Source organism: Betta splendens, chromosome 17 (assembly GCF_900634795.4).
Source record: "Betta splendens chromosome 17, fBetSpl5.4, whole genome shotgun sequence".
Lineage (NCBI taxonomy): Eukaryota > Metazoa > Chordata > Actinopteri > Anabantiformes > Osphronemidae > Betta > Betta splendens.
Window position 1 is genome coordinate 6,821,906 of NC_040897.2, and position 20,436 is coordinate 6,842,341.

Below are 20,436 nucleotides of genomic sequence, written 5' to 3' on the forward strand. Positions count from 1 at the left end.
CCATTTTTTTTAAAACCTGGAGAACAAGAGAGTGAGGTGTGTGTGTGTGTGTGTGTGTGTGTGTGTGTGTGTGTGTGTGTGTGTGTGTGTGTGTGTGTGTGTGTGTGTGTGTGTGTGTGTGTGTGTGTGTGTGTGTGAGACCCCCGTACCCCCCCGGTCTGTGGCAGCCCAGGGCAGTTAGGAAGTACAGTTGAACCCTGTAGATCACTGTGTCACTGCAGGGGTCGCGTCTTAAAGTTAATAGTTAATCACTGAGCGCTCAGAGTCAGTTAGCAGCAGCGGAGCAGAACAAAGGCCAGCGTGTACGCCACACGAGCTGGGAGCTCAGACACATGAGGGTGGACATGTGCCACGTCCCCTGTACGTTACGCCACCGCCTCCGCTCTACATCCACCCGCTGCCTTTTTCCCAGAATGCCCTTTTTTCTGTGCGTGCGTGTTTTTTTTTTTTTTATAGCCCGCCTCTGTTTTCACCACAGAACATTCCAACGCTGGGGACGGTCGCCATAACGATGGCGCTGCACAACTGCGACGAGGTGGCGGTGGCCGGCTTCGGGTACGACATGAACGCGCCCAACGCGCCCCTGCATTACTACGAGGACGTCAAGATGTCGGCCATCAAAGAGGTGAGCGCTCGGTTCCGCCGGCTTGGTTCCACCCGGCGGGTTTGTGAATGAACGCCGCGTGACACGGTCCCCGCTGATGAGAACAGCATGCTGTGACTCCTCGCCATCCAGTCTGCTTTCTGAAGAAACAAACAACTGTAATTTTGATGGGGAGTGACCACAAGTCCAGTTTGAACTGGCCCACAGCCAACACACATTAACTACAAAGCGCGGCTGTTTGGGGCTGCTGGTAATATTAGTCCAGGTTTTCATGAAATGAATTTGCCCCAGCTTTTGTATTTACATCAAAAGATATTGTTCTGTTAAATCGCGTCTTGCTTGGCTGCTCAAGCACCAGTTTCCCAACCAGTTCTACTTTTCCTTCAGTAATCTACTGCTTCAAACTTCACTAATTGAAATCCATACATGATGGTAAAACCTTCTTTCATCGGTCACTACGTGAGCGATGACCTTCCGGGCGCCCTCCTGACAGGCCGCTCCCCTCGCCATCAGTCAGGTCTTCCCCCTGTGTTTACGCTGAAACCCAGCGGAATCAAAGATGTCGCCCGTGTGCCGACGCGGTGTAAACCATGAGCTCGGCATGATGATAAGCTTTGTCTAAACTCACAGTGAACCTTGCCATTTATTATTATCATCTCCATCAGCTACAAATGGATAATTGATTGGGCTACTTGGTCTTTTATGTTGGGAACCCCACCCGTTTCTCTTTATTTGACTTTTGAAGAGCATATTTATGCAGCGGCTGAGCCCACGTGCCGTTCCACAGCCAGAAGGATGTCACTTAGGACGGTGGGCTCCTACTGAGGGCACCTGCTTTTATTTATCTGATCCCCAGTCTCCTCCGTGAAGCTGCTGTGAAATGTGCGTTTTGTACATGAAAGATGTTTCCTCTAATGACAGACCTGCAGAGAGCTCCTGCCGGGTCCCTCAGCTGTGTGGCGCTCTCTGTAATCTTTCACTTTTCCGAGGCCGTCCACAGCAGAGGGAATGTGCCTTAAGAAGATGGAATATCGGGATAGATGGGAGAGTTGGACGTGCTGAAATAAAACAGAAGTAGCCTCATCAAAATGGAAAGCTGAGCTCAGCTGGCAACAGGAATGATGAATGTTTGTGTGATGGATGCGAGACGGCTGCTGACAGCTGATTGGTTGATGGTCACTTATAACATGCTCAGATGTAATTAATGAATAGTTCTGGTGTTTGTTATTCAGACGTAGAGCTGGTGAAATTCTTCCCTTAAATTGCCCACTTGGTGTGGAAACAAAGGAGGCTTCGAGCGGACAGCGACCCAAAGAACCTTCTGTTTCCCATCATCCATTTTGCAGAAGATGCTCCGTTTGACATCTGACTCCAAAAACAGAACCTCACTTGGATGCGTTGCGCTCACCTCCGGTCGAACTGTAGCTCTTTGTTCCCTCGCGGGTCCCAGCGCGACGCGTCCCACGGTGGAGGTTCGGCTCAGACGGGCCCAACCTGCTGCTTTCATCTTCCTCCCCCCTGCCGTGTCTCCTCCCCCTCCACCCCGGCCTCCTTCACTCGCTCTTTGGCCGCTTCTTCGCCTCCCCACTCCGCAGCGCACACAGGAACCACTGGCTCTGGTTACACTGACCCACCGGTCTGAATTGTCATAACACAGCAGGGACATAACACACATGCACCCACACACAGACACCATGAATATACTTAACCAACCCAAACTCTTCATTCACAGCAGTGCTTTTTCTTGCCTTTCTGTCTGTGGTGTTGCGTGATTAATTAGTCTCTCTCTTTGCTTCTCCCATAGTCATGGACACATAACGTACACAAGGAGAAGGAGTTCCTGCGCAAACTGGTGAAAGCCAAAGTCATCACAGACTTGACCAACGGTATCTGAGTTTACACCCACCCACAGTCTCCCTCTGCCTTTATCAGCGGACTGCGAATCAGGAAGCTGGGAAGTGGACGGACTCTGGGAGAGGAAGCTCTCTCTCCCGGAGCCTGTGTGGCCCGCACGCTGCCGGGGGCTCTGCATCGACTGACATGAACCTAAGCAGAAGGAAGGGGGTGGAGAAACGCACATGTGCCTTCTGAACCAAAGACTCCTGCTCCAGTCAGCGGGACGACTGGAACGCCGCGCCGACCGCACACTTCCACCGTCGCCGCGTGCTGACGTGCAGATGTCGGACTGTGACTTGACTGATTCGCTTGATAAAGGACTTGGAGACAAAGTAATGAAGAGAGGACTCGGGAGGCTGCACAGCCGAGTATTAGCGGTGCCAAACATACCTCGTAGAGGAGAGGCTTTCCTCGTCTCCCTCCGCTACCTGAATGTATTCACCTGTCAGTATCCGTACGTGTGAGGCCGAATCCGCACAGGCATTTGCACTACGTTGGGTGGGGGTGTGCCGCCTGGACCCCCGCCCCCCCCACCGTGGGGCCAGGCGTTTCCACACCGAGAAGGGCTGTTGTTTTTTATGAAGAGAGGTTGGTATCAGCTAAGAAGCTGCAGCAGCACACCCCCATCCCCGTTTGTTTTACTGTCTGTCCAGTAGCCACCTGTAGAAACAAACACTTGAGAAATACAAGGAGAATTGGAAAATGCCCCATTACATTTGATTTAAAACGCTAAAGCTGTTTAAATAAGGCTTTTTTACCTTCACACAATTCTCTACACTAAATAGTCCCCAACGTCGCTTTGGATGAGCCCCCGTGGTCACAGTGGGTGTGTTCATGTCATGATCACGTCCTCAGCTGTGGCAGAGACACACACGGCTCTCTGGCGACTCGCACCCATGTTACAGTAGGAGCTGAAACCTTCACGTCGGCTCCGTCTATTGCTGCAGTTATCTCGCTCTTTATAAAATGGGGAAATTCTCCAATTGTACAATATGAAAATATATATTTTTGTTTTGAGGTAAATTTAATTATTTATTTTGTTATAAAGTCCCAACATTTTAATCACAGGCAGGCCTGCTCTCATTTTGTTGTTCTATGCTTGTTCGTTTGTTCTGTATAAACGGAGCCCTTGTATACTGTTACTCTAAGACGCCTACATGTCATCCTCAAAACGTATTTTAGGTCTGCTATTATAGAAGGCCTCTGTTATCAGTGTCCCGCTGCATTCTGGGTAATGGAGTCACATGGCTGCACTGGCCTCAAATCCTTTACTGTCAGCCATCACCACCACCTCATCATATCCGTGTGAGAACTCAGCTTTATACAGTACGGTGCATTATGAAAACTGCCTTGCCAAAGCAGTCCTGCGTTTGAACATCATTATTTTTTTTTTCATTGCCTGTTTTAGTGCATATTTTACTTATGTCTTACACAGAAAGACTCTAAGCTGCTGCGGCTGCGTCTGTTAAGTCGCGTTTTCCTGGGCTGGATTCGTTCCCACCAACGCTGTGGGGTCACGCAGCTGCAGCGCCTTCGGGACCTGCTCGCGTACCGGACCAGTTTGGTTTAGCAGAACAGCACAGCTGAGCGTAGCGTAGCGCTATCATGAGGCATGCTCAGTGCCTTCCACCTCATCCCCGGCGTCTGTGGGGAAGCAGCTCCGGGTCGGGACAGGTCAATCCTCAGTTATGTGCTATGGCTCGTTTCCAATATGTATTACATCCCAACACTGGTGGTTTAGTGTGTTTTAGCTTCTACAAGCAAGTGCTAGTGTTTTTTTTTTCGTTTAATGTTTGCTATAAAGCTACAGGCGAATCACATTTTAACCTACACATCATTAACCACTGCTGATAATCCAACCTGCTCTGATTATGATTGTTTTTAATGTCACGCTTCAATAACTCGCTGGTGCCCTTTGCATGGATGCTGGACAACTCTTGAATCCACCAGTTTGAACGTGGCCACGCCAGTACCTTAAAACGACGGCAGCTCTAGGTTACTTATCGCAAACATTTTTGTATTTTGTGGATTCTTTTAAATGTACTGCGGCCCTTGAACGCCGCCGGCTGCTGGGAAGGCAGGGCATCAATCTGCGGCGCGGTGGAAAGGGGTGATTAATAATGTAATGTGCAATTTGGACTCTGCAGACTAAAGCATGCCAAACCACCAGTACGGCCCTCGACGCGTTGAGACGAAGCAGAGCCTCGGCGCAAATGAACCTTCTCTTCTGACGACAGTATGTTTTAAACCTTCGTGAATGCTGGATCGGTTCGAGTGCTTGGGGCCCAAAGCTGTTCATAACACACCAGAATGTATTCGCAAAAGCATATTTATATGTTTGTTTTTAACATCTCACCACCATCAGTGGGATGCCGATGTGTTTTTTTATATACAGTAAAAATGGCTGAATAAATATTTAATAACATTTGCCTTCATGTTTTTATTCTGTGGAACAATTGATGTTTTTTTTTCTTCATCTTCAACTGTATATACATTTTTATTACACATATTTGTAACATTTTATATTCTAATCTGCTTTGTTGTCCTGCATGTGATGCCCATGATGCCTCGTAGACTCACGGACGAGGTGAAGACAAGAAGAGGAGGATTTCCTCTGCTGCTTTGTGTCCCAGACCTGTGTTTATGTCTGTCCCTTCTCTCCACTTACCCTCTCCTCGTCCTCCGCCCGCCTCAGTCTTTCTATTTGGCTGCGTGTTTACATCTCCGTGCCGTATTTTACTTCCCTTCTTTACCTGCTCACCTCGGGCGGATTCGGTTTCACTGCCGTTGCCTTCGGGGAACCGTTCGCGCAGTGAACACACGGGCCTTTGAGCTAAGCGGCTGCGGGCGAGCGAGCGAGTGAGCGAGCCGTCCAGCTGTGCGCTGGTGTGAGGTGAGAGGGGACCGGAGGCGCAGGGCCCTTAAAGCGCCGCTGGACCGTCCCATCCTGCCGTTTATGGGGTGCCAGAAACCTTTCAGCCCCCACAAGTCACGGGCCTCGGCGGCTCTCGCCTGGGCCGGGTTCCTGACCTGTTGGGTTGGGTTGGGTCGGGGCGGGACCTGACGCCGGGTGGATATTTGCCACCTGGGATCTCTCCCCGAGGCAGCTGGGCCGCCGCGGCCCGTCCGGCGGTCGGAGGCGCGAGCGCGCCTGCACCGCCTCAGCCGACGGGGGCTTTTATTCCCTGCGACAGGTTCCCGGCCCCACCTCCTCTCGCAAGGAGTGGAACGGAGAGGCCGCGACCTCCGGGGCCTGAAATCCAAACCCCTCGTAAAAGGAGCTGGAATGAGAGGAGAAAACACCCATTCAGGGTTTCTGTTTGTTTAATAGTGGCTCAGCTGAGAGGAGCGAACAGAGCATTCCCTTCTGCGCGCTGTTCGTTTACCTTTGTCTTTAAAGCAGACACACCTACAGGCCTGTCATTTACTGTGGCACCGAAGGCATCTGAATGAATGTGGTGAGTCAGAACCTCCTTGTTCTGTCGGCCTCTAAACGTGTCACAAGCAAAGGTTGCGTCTGGACCATCACCGGCGCGTCAGCAGCGTTCTATTAGAGCGACGCGAACTATTTGAAACATGAAGCGCTGATTGCAGGACTTGAAGTCGATGTTTGTTCCTGTTTGTTTCTCCGCTCAGATGTGATGGAAGCGGATCACACGGTCGAGGAGCGGGTCGGAAACATCTGCGAGTCCAGCTCCACTTCAGTCGGGATAAAGAGATGCGTCGGTGTTGCACATGGAGGACGGGGAACAAACGTGTTTATCGACAGGACGTTAGATTTATCAGGTAGCAGCGCACTTTTGTAGCTGCAGCTATTTTTAAGTTTGCGTGATCTGGTAGTTATTTTTCCAATTAACCAAAATCCCCCATGTCTCCCTCAGCGTTCTTGAGCTCATCCAGGCCATGACTCAGCTGCTGTTCATCCAGTAGTGCTCACGTCACCGCCCCCTAACACTGAGTGGACATCGTCACTTTCACTGCGTCCAAGGAAGCAAACGATTCCATCAGAAGCTGTTGTGTCAATGTTTCTGGTGACACTGATGCTGATTCAGCTTCACGCGGGCCAACGTGAGGCTCTGATGTGTAACCGCCCCCCCCCCCCCCCCCCCCCCCCTCACCCTCCATCCATCCCTGTGACGGCACCTCTAATCAAGCCCCACGCTGACGCTTTGCTTTATGATTTGTTTGTCTGAACGGCGATACAACAAATCTGGAGGACGCCGGCTGGAATGCGGCTCCACCGAGTGTAAATCACGCTGGATTTATCTGCTCTATAGTCACTTGATGAGCTAATGTGGAAACATGTGTGCGGCTCATTGGTGCAGTGGGACGGGGCTTCGGTCCACGGGTCCAGAACCTGGATGGAGCCTCAAGCTCCAAAGGCCTGGAGGTGGAGGCACCAGAACCCGGGTCAGCAGCCTCCTCGTTACCGGACAAAAGAGAGCAGGCGAATGATAACAATTAGGAAACTGAACCGCTGCCGAAATGCATTTTGTTTTTAATAGAAGGAAATGAAAACAGTAGTCGTCATGTGTCGAAGCCGTAGACGTCCGTGTGTGTGTCTTGGAGATAAATGCGTGTTGTGCTTTAACTGTGGGTGTTCAAACAGTGTCATGCCACAAATCCTCCTCACAAAGCCAAACAAGTTCTACATCATCCATCACCGCGCGCGACGCTGATGGATGATGTTGACACGTTTATGAACAGAACAAACACGTTAAATGCGCGGATCCCCTCGGCTGTAATTCGGCCGCCTGCCTCCGGACTCTTACACCGGGATTCTTCCACTCTGGAGATTGTTGTCCGCGTTTTTTAAGGGGATTCATCTGGCAGCCGGGCGACTTTGGGGCTGTTTGATGTCTGTTCCAGGGAAGAAGCGCGTGTGTTTAAAGTGACAGAGGGACGATTCCTCCCTCAACAGACATCTCTGATGCAGCAGGATTCTCTCGCCTCTCCTCTGCCTTCCCTCGGCTCATCCCTATTATCTGACGGCGCATTCCGGCGGATCACGCACCTCATCTGTGCGCATTGTTGCCGCGTCGGTCGCGACTATTTATAGCGCCGTGGATCCTCCCCGCAGTTGTCTGTGCGTCGGCGTGGCGAGTGGGCCCGCAGAAGAAAGCGAAGGAGGTGTTTACCCAGCCTTTGTGCTCGGCTGGCCTCGGTGTTTGCCCTGCAGGGAGTGCCTCAGCTAGAGGGCCTTTCCGTGTGCCGGAGCACGGGTGGGTGGAACGGGACTAACCTGCGAGGCGGAGGTAGGCGAGGGCGGTGGTGCGTGGTTTGCGGTGCAGGGGTCTGTGACGGCAGGTGAAAGAGTCACTTAAAAAACACACACACACACACAACACATGAAGGAGGCCGACGAATGCACGGACAGAATGAAAGCGTACAGGTGCACGCAGACGTGTGTAACGGGTCCACGGGGGTCGGCGTGCACCACGGCCCACGGAGGAATTCAACACTTAAATGAGAGAAACCCAAAACGGGTGCAAACCGAAAACACACAGAGAGGCGCAAAACTACAAAGTTACAGAAAACAGCTGCAAAGATCCACACAAAAAAAACAACTCAGACACGCAAAATGACAACAAGAACAAAAACCGTAAGAACGAACAGAGACTTCTTCCTCCGTCTGGTTGCTCTGGTGTAGGAGGAGTGTGTGTGTGTGTGTGGGGGGGGGGCTCTTACACGCGCGCGCACGTGAGCCCAGTGTGTCCCATTCCGTCCGTGTGAGCGTGCCTATGCGCGCGCACCCCGCGAGTCCAATATAATGAAACGCTGGACTTTTATGCGTGTAAACACGTCAGGAGAGATGTCGCTTGGCCCGTTCTTCCCGTGGATCATTCCCAGAAACGCTCCGCGGCCCTCCTGCATGGCCATCACCCCCCCTCCTCCTCCACCACCGTCCCTCCCTCCTCCCAGCGGAGGAACAAAAAGACATCTGAGCTATGTGGATGGGGAACTAAAAATCACAGCGCCTGTGTGTGCGCACTGCGCTCCGGTTTCACGCAGTCTGACAGACAGGCGGAGCGGCGCGCTGTTTTTACGCATAGCCTCCAGTCCCGCGAGGCGCCGTGGACGTCGTTTAGTGGCCGTGTCGCGCACTCAACGAGAGGACGCCGGAGCGCTCCGCTCTCTGAAAGCTGGGATATCTGAGTTTAAAGTAAAAAAAAAAAAAAGACAACTTAAAACTGTGACTTGTTTGGAGACGCGGACCGATTTGACGCATGGACATTTTGAGCCTAAGAGAGATATTTTGAAGCACATGTCAGCTTTTTCCCCCCCACTTTGAACCTCGGTCTGATCCGAGACCAGCTGATATGTGAAAGAAGAAGACGACGTCGTCCCCGTGTCTGGTCCCCACGTGAAGGGAGCGCGCGAAGAAGCCTCGGCTCGGACGTATCGACCTTGACTTTAAAGAGACGCACAACACGTTGAGAGAAAGTTCCCGCGTTGTTATTTACACATTAACCATAGGAGCTGTTTGGAGGCAAGACTGAACAGGTTACTGGAGGTAAGAAGAGTGGAGTCACGCCTGAAAAACTGGCTTCATTTCATTAAAGGATGGTTGGACGTGAGTCAGATGATTAGCAAATTGAGGACACACATTTTCCCACTTGTGACTATTCGACTGTCTGTCTTTGTCTTTGCTTGGCTGCTGTCACCGCAGACAACCTCCTACCTAATTAGATTTTACACAGGCGTTACCCTGCGCGCGCCACTCAGCTGTAAAGTTTATTTTCTCTAACTCGGATCTTCCGTCTGCGACGCGTCGAACTCGACACCCTCTGCTTCGTGTTTTGATTTGAAGTGTCCTTTTCTTTAGACGACTCCACTTCCCGTTTGGTGACGTGATTCAATTGTTTCATACAGATATGTATAAATTGATTTTTTTTTAAAAAGCTGGGATTTCAAAAGTTAGAGAATGTCTCATCCGGTGATAATATTCCACGCCATCTTTGTGATCATTATGCAACCTTCAGTAATGGTGAGAGGTTAACCATCCACCCTCTCTGGCCTCGTTCAAGGTGCTGGGACGCCGCGTGGAGCGCAGGATTTTGGCCGCGTAGAAACGGAGGAGGTGGCGCCTCTCGCTGTTAAAGTCCATGGATTCTTCACGCTCGCCTCAGCCTCAGAGGAGACAGCCTGCTCGAAACACTCGCAAGTTGCCGTGACAGCGAGGCGCAGAACATGACGCACCGCAGCGTATGGATCGGCCGAGCCACGCGCGTCGCCCCGCGCGGACGACGCGGCGCTCCTGTCCCCGGTGCGCACTGGGAGCCGAGCGTGGCGCACGGAGCAGCGGGTAGGACGCCTTTTCATGTTGTACTGTCTGAATGGTGATTTGGAAGAATGTGAGCGGAAGAATGCCGCTGCGGAGCTTTCTGCGCAAAGTCGCAGTGAAAGCGGACGTGGGCTCTTGTCTTTGTGTTTGCTGTGACGACAATGTTCGAGGTCTTATTTCTTTTCACTTTTTTTTTTTTTTTGCTGGCAACTTCAGTGCACGCACCTGCTGCGTGTGCGCGTGCGTGCGTGTGCGCGTGCGCGCGTGTGAGGAACAGTGGCAGTCAGTGACTTCTCTAAATATCCGAGCGCCGGCCTCTCACACAAACACTGCTTCCTTCCCCTCCTGCCCTGTGCCTCTGAGGGGATCATGAGCAGATGAGGTCTTTTAAGCCGCCGCTGTTTTGACGTGCTGGAAGTCAGGCCGTCTCCGAGGAGAACGGGCGATTGCTTCTGCCTGAGCTGCTGGCAGCCGGGCCGTGCCCCCCCCTCTCGTCGAGCTGGAGGTCTCGCTCGGCGGTGGCTAGTCGGGATTTGTTCATTCACAGATGAAGACGGAGCCGCATAATGCGTCACTGACTCACACATTTGTGATTGACCTTTCATTCTTACTGAGTGACTCAGTGACCCACTGACTCACACGCTCATGTACACAGGCGGCGATGGCAGCCCTGTGATGTTTACAGCTCAATCGTCTTGCCGTTTTATCTTTTTCTGCCTCACCGGCTCTTTGGGAATCGCCTGGGACGTGTCACACACGCGCCTCAGGCAGCTCCCGCTGGAGTCCTGTGAAATCCACCAAAACGCGTGGCGGGACCGGCCCGTTCTCCTCCGCCGGGGTCCCTCCGGCGCCGTCCGCGGGACCGCGGCCGCCGCTCCAGGCATGTCACACTCCCCCGTCACGCCGCCGCAGCTTTCACTTCCTCCGGTCAAAGGTCGCGGGGTCGGCGGCCCCGCAGAGGGTCAGGCCCCGGAGGCCGGCGCGTTCCTCGCCAGCGGCCTCCTGATGTGTGGTCTGGATTGTTTTAAGTGGCGTGCGGCTTTACGAGACGCAGCGTGCCGTTGGTCGGCGTTATGGGTTTAACTCTTTGTTGCTCTGCTGCTGCTCTGCTCTCATTATCAGATGCCAGAATAAGTTAGCGTTATTACCACCACTATTTATATGAAGCATCCTCATAAATGTATTTGGAGCCGCTGTGGCTGCAAACAGACTCTGACACGTTTATCTTCCTGTGCCAGTAGTCTTCATTACTCACTGAGCTTTCGGATACAGAGCCTAATGCTTCAAATATTTCTTTTATGTATTTAATTTAAGGCCGAGGCATTTTAAGGATAAAACCTTTCGCTTTTATAAACTGTAACTCTGCTAGATTACATCTTTTACATCACGCTTGCCAAGGAAAACACAGCGTCTACCTCATCTGGCAACAAAGAGAAAAATTAGCTGGGAAAAAGTGGGAGCGATGAACTAATTCAGCCACAGTTTTGGACCACATAGAGTCATTTTAAAAGCTAATTCATCAATGACATTTAAAGCATTGCTTTGTTAGCTCTGTGTTGCTGTTGAGTCATTAAATGGCATGAAGAGTCAGACGCTCACCCGCACGGCGATGGATCACTTATCTTTGAAATGTGAACCTTAGACCCCAAAGAAAACAAAATCACATTTAGCCTGTTCTCGTGTTCCTATGGACAAAAACATCAATCTCATAGTAAGAGAAATGTATTGAGCCAGAAGTGTCTCCTACCCAGAACGGGCCTGGATCATTTCCAGCTCAATTTATCACTTCAATTCATTTACTTGTTACTTTCTCACTAAGACAGGAGCACACCTCACCTATATAATAATATAATAAATAATACAGATACATTTCTGCTGAGCAACGTAAAGCTTGCAAAACCTTGATGAACCTTGATGCTAAAAGCTAAAGCTAACGCCGATGTGTTGCTCTTCGCTCCCCCGACCCACAGCGGTGCGGGGAAATCCTCAAAGCAGCAGAAGTGGCGGAGTTAAATACGGGCAGAAAGCCGCCGAAGCCGTGCTCATCCAGCGCGCGCACGCTTTTCAAATGAGCGCTCTGTCACTGGAAGATGGATGTGTGCGCTGCGCGGAGGGCCCTGTCCTCAGCTGCGTCTCGGGCCTCGCCGGGTAACGTTACTCTGCTTGTTTTGTCCCGGCGCTAATGGAGAGAGCGCAGTGAGAGAGATTGATTATGCAACCTGAAATGCCATAGGGCAGCTCCAATCTGGAAGTGCTTAAAGTACGCAGCCAACCACACTGATTCCTTCTGGGCAAATTGAAGGAGGCATGATCTGACAAAAAGGAATTTCAATTTGTTAGATGTATTCTTTCAGACAAATGCTTCCCATGCTGCCTCTGCTTTTTGGGTCCCTGCTTTTGGAGCAGTGGACAATCTCATAAGTACAAGTACACGAGGGGGGGGGGGATTATTCCGCTCTCTGATCTCGAGCCGTTTTTGTTTGTTGCTGGGCTCTTTTGGCTTCTTTAAGTTCAAATGGCTCAAATTGTTTAGAACAAAGCAGCGGTTAATAATGTCAGAGCCGCTGATGAAACATAAAGCTCGCTCCTCCTTATCGGCAAATCTGCCTCTTTAAAACAACTCCTTTCTCGAGAAACGCGGAAGAATGTTAACGAGCCCCAGACAGCGTTTGTGTCTGTGAGAGTGTTGTTTGATACAATACGCTGTATTCTTCTGAAATTAGCAGGTCACGTTCATTAATCATAACGTCGGCGCGCCGCTTTGAACCATCAGGCCAGGTCATTAAACCCGGCCCGTCTGGGGCGCGAGCGGGCGACACGGAAACACTTTGGAGAGCGCTGGTTCTGCAAGACACAGGACACGCTAATAATGTGTGTGTGTGTGTGTGTGTGTGTGAGACCGATGGCCACAGTGCTACTCACAGGCTCAATGCGGAGAAACAATCAGGTAACATGGGAGCAGGGAAAGGTCACAAGGGTGGAGAGGTGAGAGTTCAGCGTGCTTGTGGCTGGTTCTGTGTGTGTGAAGTCACGTTATGGCGTTTAAAGGCAGAACGCAGCGGGAGGAAGTGGGAGCAGCTTTGTGCTTCTTCATCTCGGATCATCCTCTTCTTCGCCCCTGGAGTCGCCTTCACAGCGACATCATCGCAAAGGTGGAGTCCCGCCCTCCCGTCCGACGCTGCTCCAGTGTGTTCCCATTTAAGGCGAGGCTCCCCCGACCGCTCTCTGTGTGGCTGCCTCTTAAAACCAACTTAATCAGGCAGGAATTCGGGTTATTAGGGTCAGGGACGCTGGGAAGCGGCCTGGTGAGAACCAGCGGCGAAGGCGAGCGGAAGAGGACGCACATGCGACGCGTCGGGAGGCCGCCGACAGCCCGGCGCTCGCGGGACGACGGGGGGAAAACGGGCCGGAGATCCCGGCGTCCTGTCCAATGCGCCCGAGCGCGTCACAAGACGCTCGGCGTGCGCTGCATTGTGGGTAATTGTCTCCGCGCGGGTCATTAGAGCTAACTGAGCGCCGGTTTAACTTTCCGGTGACCCCGCGCACTTAATCCCGCCGAGGTCGTCGTACATCGTGGAAGCTCCAGCTGATGTGGAAAATCCCGGTGCGGCTTCAGTCCACTTAGTGCAGCAGTGTTTGGCAGTTTAACTGTGACCTAGTGCTCAATAGTTTGATTCTGAATAATTCTGGCTTATTTTGACCTGCTGATGATCCGCACTATTCCAGAAAAGCTCTAGATGCTAAACTCCTGAAAACTAAAAACTTCCACAGGTCTTTATTGCTACTGTGTAACAGTCAAAGGTGCTGGACATCATTTCTTTGCTCTCACAAGCGCATTCGTTCAGCTGTAAAACCTCAGTGAAGCGCACGCTTGTCTGTGGCCGTGAAAGGTCACGCTCCGATGTGACAGGCGGCGCCTCCCTGCACATCGCTGCTCTGAGAGGATCTCTGACACCTCCACGCTCAGTTGCTGTCAGATGCTTAAACGGGCATTTGTGTGTGTGTGTGTGTGTGTGTGTGTGTACGTGCGTGCGTGTGTGCGTGCGCGTGTGTGTGTGTGTGTGTGTGTGTGTGAGGGAGTCAGGACAAAAACTAGCAGGTCTGGTGTGACTTTGTAGAACAGGAGTGATCATGGGAGAATGGACCAACACAGAGAAGGAGTATGGGACGTGTGCTTGGGGCAGTTTGGGGGGTGGAGGGTGGTGGGAGGGGGTGGGGGGGCATGAACCGAGGCATGGGACCTGCTATCTGTTTCTCATTTTAGAGGCGCTCTGTGGTTTTCCAGCTGTGACAGGCCTCAGAGTGGAAACTGGCACTAACGAGCAATTACATCCTGCCTGCCTGCCAGGGATTATGGGATTACAGGCTCCCCGAGCTCCAGTCTGCGCCCGCTCTGCACTTTCATTTTGTCGTTCCCTGTGTTCACCTTATCTCTGCGTTTAGGCTTCTTCCATTCAGCCACCCCAGTTGTCCTCTTGCTCATTTCTCTTTCCCCTGAACAATAACCCATTCTCCAGTTTTAATTCTACTTACTCTTATCGTGTGATTTAAAAAAAAAAAAAAAGAAGCAGATCTCATTCCTTCTATCGCTCCTCCTGCAACTTTTTTCTCCTCTGACTTTGTGTCCACAACTTGGCCAGTTGAGGAGCGGACGGGGGGGAGAGGGCGTGAGTAACGTTTAATATGTAAAGCTTCCAATGAGGCATGAATAAAATGAGAACCAGCAGGAGAAGAAACCTCACATTAATGTCAAAAACAGTCAAAGTGGGTTTATTTATATAGCCTCAAATGGCAGTTTCTCCTCAGAGAACTAAAAATACCTCTCGTCAGCCGAACGTTAATATTAAAACTTAGTTATAAACCCAATTTCGGGCCGTTTTGGGTGCACATACATTATGCAGAGCCTGCACGGAGAGCAGCCGTCATCGCTGCGTTCTGCGGGACCTCCGCAGACTCTGAGCGTCTGGTAGCGATCAGACGGCTCTCCCGGTGTTCCGCCTCGCTCTCTCTCTCTCCCTCTCGCTCGCCCGCATCTCCTCTTACACCGCAGGTGTGTTTTATTGAGCCCGTGGTGATTTAATGTAGTCTTGTTTTCCTCCTCGCTGCTGCAATCAGGCCCCCGCCGTAGTGACAGGTTAAAGCTGGAGGTCAGAACGTTCGCGGCGCATCGCATGTGCATGGGAATGCGTCTCTAATAGGCGGTCATTATCAGAGGAGTTGGGCTTTTAGGGGAGGCCGAACCCCACAACGCTCAGCACTTTGCCTTTTTTTCTTGTGAGGTGAGAGGTTTATGGAGCCTCTGCGGGCACAGCTGTAATAGAATCAGTGGGCACACACATGCCTAATCAGAAACACATTCATGCTCTGATGGGTGTCTGTTTAAATAGTAATAATAACGCTCCTAATAACATCTTTCAAAGTAATAAAGAGGGAATTATTGTATTATTTATATTGCCTTATAAAGGCACAGAGCTTCAACTGCAGAGGTGATAAGAAAAAGGAATCAGGAAGCCTCTTGTTTAAGGGCTCGAAGCCAATGTGGAAGTTGTAAACTTTAATATCATAGATAGGCTGATAATTAATCACTGTCAGAGGCTTTAACGATTTAAGGACGATCTAACAACACAAACAGGAGAAATAATAATCGAATAAATGAAATGATTTATTGAAATTCAAGTCTTTACTAGTCAGAGCTGTTTTCCTTTTTTTAATATTTATTTTATATGACATCCGTTTACCTGTAGAATCGATTAATAGGAGATTAATCTATTAAATTTTGTATTTGACAGTAGTTCGAAAGCACCGATCCTCTTCTCCAACCCCATAAAATCAGCTCCCAGCCCCCTTTGGACGTCCTCGTACTTGCTGCAGGAGACATAACACACTTAACTAAGTGTGGACAACAACTGGACCAACAGTGGAAATGTGAGGTGACAAGGGTGGTCTCCTCAGCAGCAGACGCGCAGCCTGATGGACGAACCCCAGGCTTTAATCAGCCCAACGTGGGAACGAGCGCGTGTCCGGCTCCTCTGTGGACGCACACATGCACACGCACCCTGTGTCGGTCTGGAGCTCCTCAGGGCCCGCGTCCCGGCTCCCTCTCTTCCTCCCGTGCTCGCCCCTCGCTCACCCCCGCCCCAAAAGGCTGCAGGCGTTCGACTGTAAACAGCTCCAGAGTGCCGAGCTGAAGGGAACCAGCGGATGGTGTGATGTGAAGGCGACTAAACACTCGCAGCTGTGGCTCCAGTGCTCGGACCGGCACCTTGTTGGAGATCCAGCAGGATCTCAGACTGAGGCACCGTTTGGGTTTGAGCTGCAGAGACGCTTCTTCTTCTTCTTCTCCTCCTCCTCCTCCTCCTCCTCCTCCTCCTTCTTCTTCTTCTTCTTCTTCTTCTTCTTCTTCTTCTTCTTCTTCTCCTCATCATCCTTCTTCTTCTTCTTTTTCTTCTTCTCCTCCTCCTCCTCCTCCTCCTCCTTCTTCTCCTCCTTCTTCTTCTTTTTCTTCTTCTTCTTCTCTGTTGTCGGTTTCCTCGCCTCCTCGTCGTTGGAACACGCTGGATTGCATCAGCGCACCAACAGGCCTTATCGTAGCCCGGCATCTGTAACCTTTTGTCAGTCTTCCGTGTCATTGCACAGACGCAGCTGCTGGTTTTGCCTTTGACGGCTAAATAAACGCACTACGTATCGTGACATCTCGAAACACACGAGCCGTACACGGTCCAATACATTGCTATGGGAGCGCAGGTACGCGGAGCTGCCGCGACATGACAGATGTGGTTCCAGAGGTGCTGGAGGGGCCTGTGGGCAGAAGGTGGCTGCGCTCCACCGACCGCGTTCTGCAGAACGTACAGTAACAGAATGCTTTACTGGAAAGAACGGCGAGAAAGAGTAAACAGACCACACAAGCCAAGCCGTGACATTTTGAAAGAGGCCGAGCGCGAGTAGGATTCATGCATCCAGGGTTTCGGCATCCGTGAGACTCTGCAGAAGGCGACCCGTCCCCGGCAGAAATCTCCACAGTCGCATCTCCAGCATCAGAGAACAGGGAACCACAATGTACATGAACAAACACATTCACAACCACAGTCAGCTGTTTGGATGAACCCAGCATCAGCTCAGTGCTACTGTAACATGAGCCCCGGAGGCTCCGCTCACTCCCACCTGTGGGGGGGCCTCAAAGGACCCTGACCCCCCCCCATGTCATGGGGACTCCCGCCTCCGCGATCCGCCGCACACGGCACGTAGCGCACGTAAACATCCGCCTCCCCGACACTTATCGCTCCTGCGTGGCCGCGTCTTTGTGTCGGACCTCCGTGAAGCGCCGCCGCCGCCGCGCCCGGCTTTGCCCCGCGCTGCCACAGGAATGACCCTGAAGAATGCGGCGCAGATGGCGCCTTTTGTCGGCCGACTGCGGCTGCTCGCACGGGCTGCGAGGACGGACAAGCCGACACTAGCCGGCGCTAGCTGGCAGCAAACAAACACAAAGGCCTGATTTATGTGACACGTGGGCCTGCTTGGTTATTTTGTTTTACAGTATCTGGACAATTGTACACCCGCATGTTGGGCCTTAAGTTTATGCTCTTTTCAAACGGGGGGACTGGGACGACGACGCTTGGCTCTCATCCTTAACATTCCTCTCTGTCTTCCTCTCCAGGTGGGACCAGATGGAGGCTGTGGAGGCAGGAGGGCACGGCAGTGATGTCGGCAGAGACCAAGGTTTGTGTCCCCTGACGACCGCCTGAATCCTCTCCTCACGCTCTCCCTCTTCCTCTGGACGTGGATCATCGCTGGATTTGCCTTCCAGTCGCATAATATTTTCATTTCCACTGTGCGTGAACCGCAGTGCGCGCGGATATGAGGTGTTGATGAAAGCCGTCCCCACGGGGCTCAGGCTCATCTTTGCGTGAAGCCTCTGCAGCTCAGACGCTTTCACCCCTAAACTGTAAGCCTGCGGACAAAGGCTGATCTCAGGTGGAAATCAACACACTCATTTGACTTCTGATGGAACGGGCAAAGTGCTGCTTTGTCTCGTGAAAGGCTTTCTGTTTCACGTGACCTTCTGAGTATTACCTCATGTTCCTTTATCTGTTTCCATATCTGCAAAACACTTTACATCATCTCGGTTCTGTCAGCTGGCTCATAGACGCCGCGGCGGCGTGTTGATTGTTGCCCCTTCAATATAAATATGACGGAACATCTGTTTTTTAATCTTCCTTAACGAACCGTGAGAGTCTAGACCCGCGGTACAAAAGCTGGGCACAAGCTGTCGTCAGAAGCGAACATAAACAAGTGGTTCGTCCTTTTGGGGGAATGTGAAATTTTATTGTGGGGCTGAGTGACATCAGAAGATCACTATCACTGAAGTCACATCATGGTCTGTGCGACCACGAGGTGGTGACCTCAGCCTTGCTCACCGTCAAGCCTGAAATCAGAAAAAAACAGCTGTTGTAGAAGATGCTGAATATTTATTTATGGGGAAAATAGTATGAATAATAGTAAACTGACGTACTCTGTGATTGTGTGCAGGTGCTGCTGTGGGTGCTCCTCTCTCTGCTGCCCCTGGTGGACGGAGCTCACGTGAAGGCCGGGGCCGGTGCAGCCCGTGTGGGATCCGAGCCGGGCCGCGCCGTGGGCCTGCTGGGAGGTCCGGAGGAGAGAGAGCCTCCGGTGGCGCTGCCGGAGGTGGTGGAGGACGAGGAGCAGGAGGGCGACGGCGACCCTTACTCCACTTGGCACGCTTTCTATGGTGTGTGTGTGTGTGTGTGTGTGTGTGTGTGTGTGTGTGTGTTTGTGTCTACTGTGATCTACATCTGCTGTCTTAATAGATTTAGCTCCAAATCTACATACATTTTGATTGAAATTGTCAAAAATCAGGATTGTGTACTTCTGCGACTGCCTTTTGTTGAGCTGCTGCTTCTTTTCCTCCCACTTTCAGACCCCTTTGTGATGGAAGAGGTGCATGATCCCAGTAGCCGCTGGGCGGGACGCTCGCCGCGCTCCTCTGACCCCACGGAACCTCAGCCCAAGGGATCGCCGAAGAAAAAGAAGAAGAGGAAGAGGAAAGAAAAGGAGGAAGAGGCGGCGAGAAGAGATAACAGGGGCAGCGGTAAAAGCAGGCCAAAGCAGAGCAGCAGGGACTGCCGCGTGGAGAAGAGGGAGATGAGGGTCCGGGACCTGGGCCTGGGCTTTGACTCGGACGAGATCGTCCTCTTTAAGTTCTGCGTGGGCTCGTGCCAGTCGTCCCGGACCAACTACGACCTGGCGCTGAAGACGCTGCTGGAGAACGGCTCGCTGCCGCGGCGCAGGGTCAGCAGCCACCCCTGCTGCCGGCCCGACCGCTACGAGTCCGTCTCCTTCATGGACGCCCAGACCACGTGGAGGACCATCCAGTCGCTGTCAGCTGCCAGCTGCATGTGCATGGGCTGACGGAACGGAGGCCGGTAGCGCTTCCAAGAGGCTCAGGGGGCGAGGACGCTCCCGAGGGCGAGCTGTCACTGGGCCCCGGAGCAGAGGGCGGCTTCCTGTGGCGCGATTCTAGTTCTGGAACAAGAGTGCGGATGTCAAAATAAGAGCGTGAGGGGATTTATCCCTCATCAGAGGAAGAAGTGCTACATGTAACCAACAGACCAGCTGTTAATCGCAGAGATTTGATTTGACTTAAAGGCTGAAGCTGAAGAGAAGACACAGTCAGGGGCTGACGCTGCATCATGCTCCGACTCAGACCACGTTCGCTATTACTCACAGTGAAGCCAGCTCCTAATAAAAGCTCAGTATAGTTTTTTTTTTTACACACAAACAGGGACATTGCATTGAATTGTGAACTCAGCCAAATGGATGCCATGCATCTTCATGTATTACTGTATAAAAGTAAAAGATATTTATTTCTGATAAATTATTTATTTATTATAGCTTCATATGAGAGCTGATTTTATGAACCCATTCATGTATATAGATATCTATTTATTTCCCAGGTTCAAATTTCATGTTGGCAGTTACTTCCTCTCACATACGGTTGATGTTTTCTTTTGAAGGTGCTTCTTCTCACACTTATTACACCTCATGCCGTAAACCTGGGCTTAGGTGGCTGATTAGGAAGGAATCAATAACAAGGATTCCTCATTTGTTGTTGGTATTTAATTAAGAAAAAAAAAACTCAGCTTCTCTGTTCAGTCTTAACACAAACGTGTGATAGAAAAGCAAATGTACCTGTACTGAAATGCTGTGGTGGTGTGATTTACATGTATCACCTCGCAGGCTTGTGTCTAGCAGCAGATCCCTAGTTTGATGGTTAATTCTGCGTGATGATATTAGCTTTTCCTCATTGAATCAGAAGGTCAGTTTTGAATGTCCATGGTGTGTGTGAGTGTCTCATAGTATATAATCAAGCAACAGAAACATTTCAGGACCTCAACATTTCTTATTAAAAGTGATTGAATACGTGTACCATTATTATTATTATTATTATTATTATTATTATTATTATTATTATTATTATTATTATTATTATTATTATTATTATTATTATTATTATTATTATTTTTATTATAATAAAGTTTTCTTTATTTTTGTATGGCATTATCCTCCATTGGAATAAAGTTTTTAATATACATTTGTTATCAGTGTTTTTCTCTTAATACCGTGCTTCATAACT

At 51.0% G+C, this 20,436-nt stretch overlaps 2 protein-coding genes across 11 annotated transcripts in view; both read left to right on the plus strand.

Moving 5' to 3' along the window:
- Positions 1-4,925, plus strand: part of st3gal3b (ST3 beta-galactoside alpha-2,3-sialyltransferase 3b) — a 31,522-nt gene extending 26,597 nt beyond the window's left edge. For all 10 annotated transcript variants that reach the window (XM_029133040.3, XM_029133044.3, XM_029133038.3 and 7 more), the window contains 2 exons: positions 479-625; positions 2,409-4,925. In XM_029133040.3, the coding sequence (XP_028988873.1) occupies positions 479-625; positions 2,409-2,498 (237 nt within the window). In that variant the 3' untranslated portion in view covers positions 2,499-4,925. The remainder of the gene's footprint in view (positions 1-478; positions 626-2,408) is intronic.
- A 3,584-nt stretch (positions 4,926-8,509) lies between these two features.
- On the plus strand, positions 8,510-20,232 carry LOC114845109 (artemin). The gene is made up of 5 exons (XM_029132941.3): positions 8,510-9,014; positions 9,529-9,806; positions 17,440-17,501; positions 18,312-18,531; positions 18,721-20,232. Exons 2-5 carry the CDS (start codon positions 9,692-9,694, stop codon positions 19,209-19,211), a joined length of 888 nt encoding a protein of 295 aa, XP_028988774.1. The 5' UTR covers positions 8,510-9,014; positions 9,529-9,691; the 3' UTR covers positions 19,212-20,232.
- Positions 20,233-20,436: the final 204 nt, after the last annotated feature.

Excerpts from the sequence above, each read along its gene's own strand:
- LOC114845109 (XM_029132941.3), top strand. The coding sequence starts at position 9,692 with ATGACGCACCGCAGCGTATGGATCGGCCGAGCCACGCGCGTCGCCCCG. Across the intron at positions 17,502-18,311 it reads TGATGTCGGCAGAGACCAAG|GTGCTGCTGTGGGTGCTCCT; the intron begins GTTTGTGTCCCC and ends GATTGTGTGCAG. Across the intron at positions 18,532-18,720 it reads CACTTGGCACGCTTTCTATG|ACCCCTTTGTGATGGAAGAG; the intron begins GTGTGTGTGTGT and ends TCCCACTTTCAG.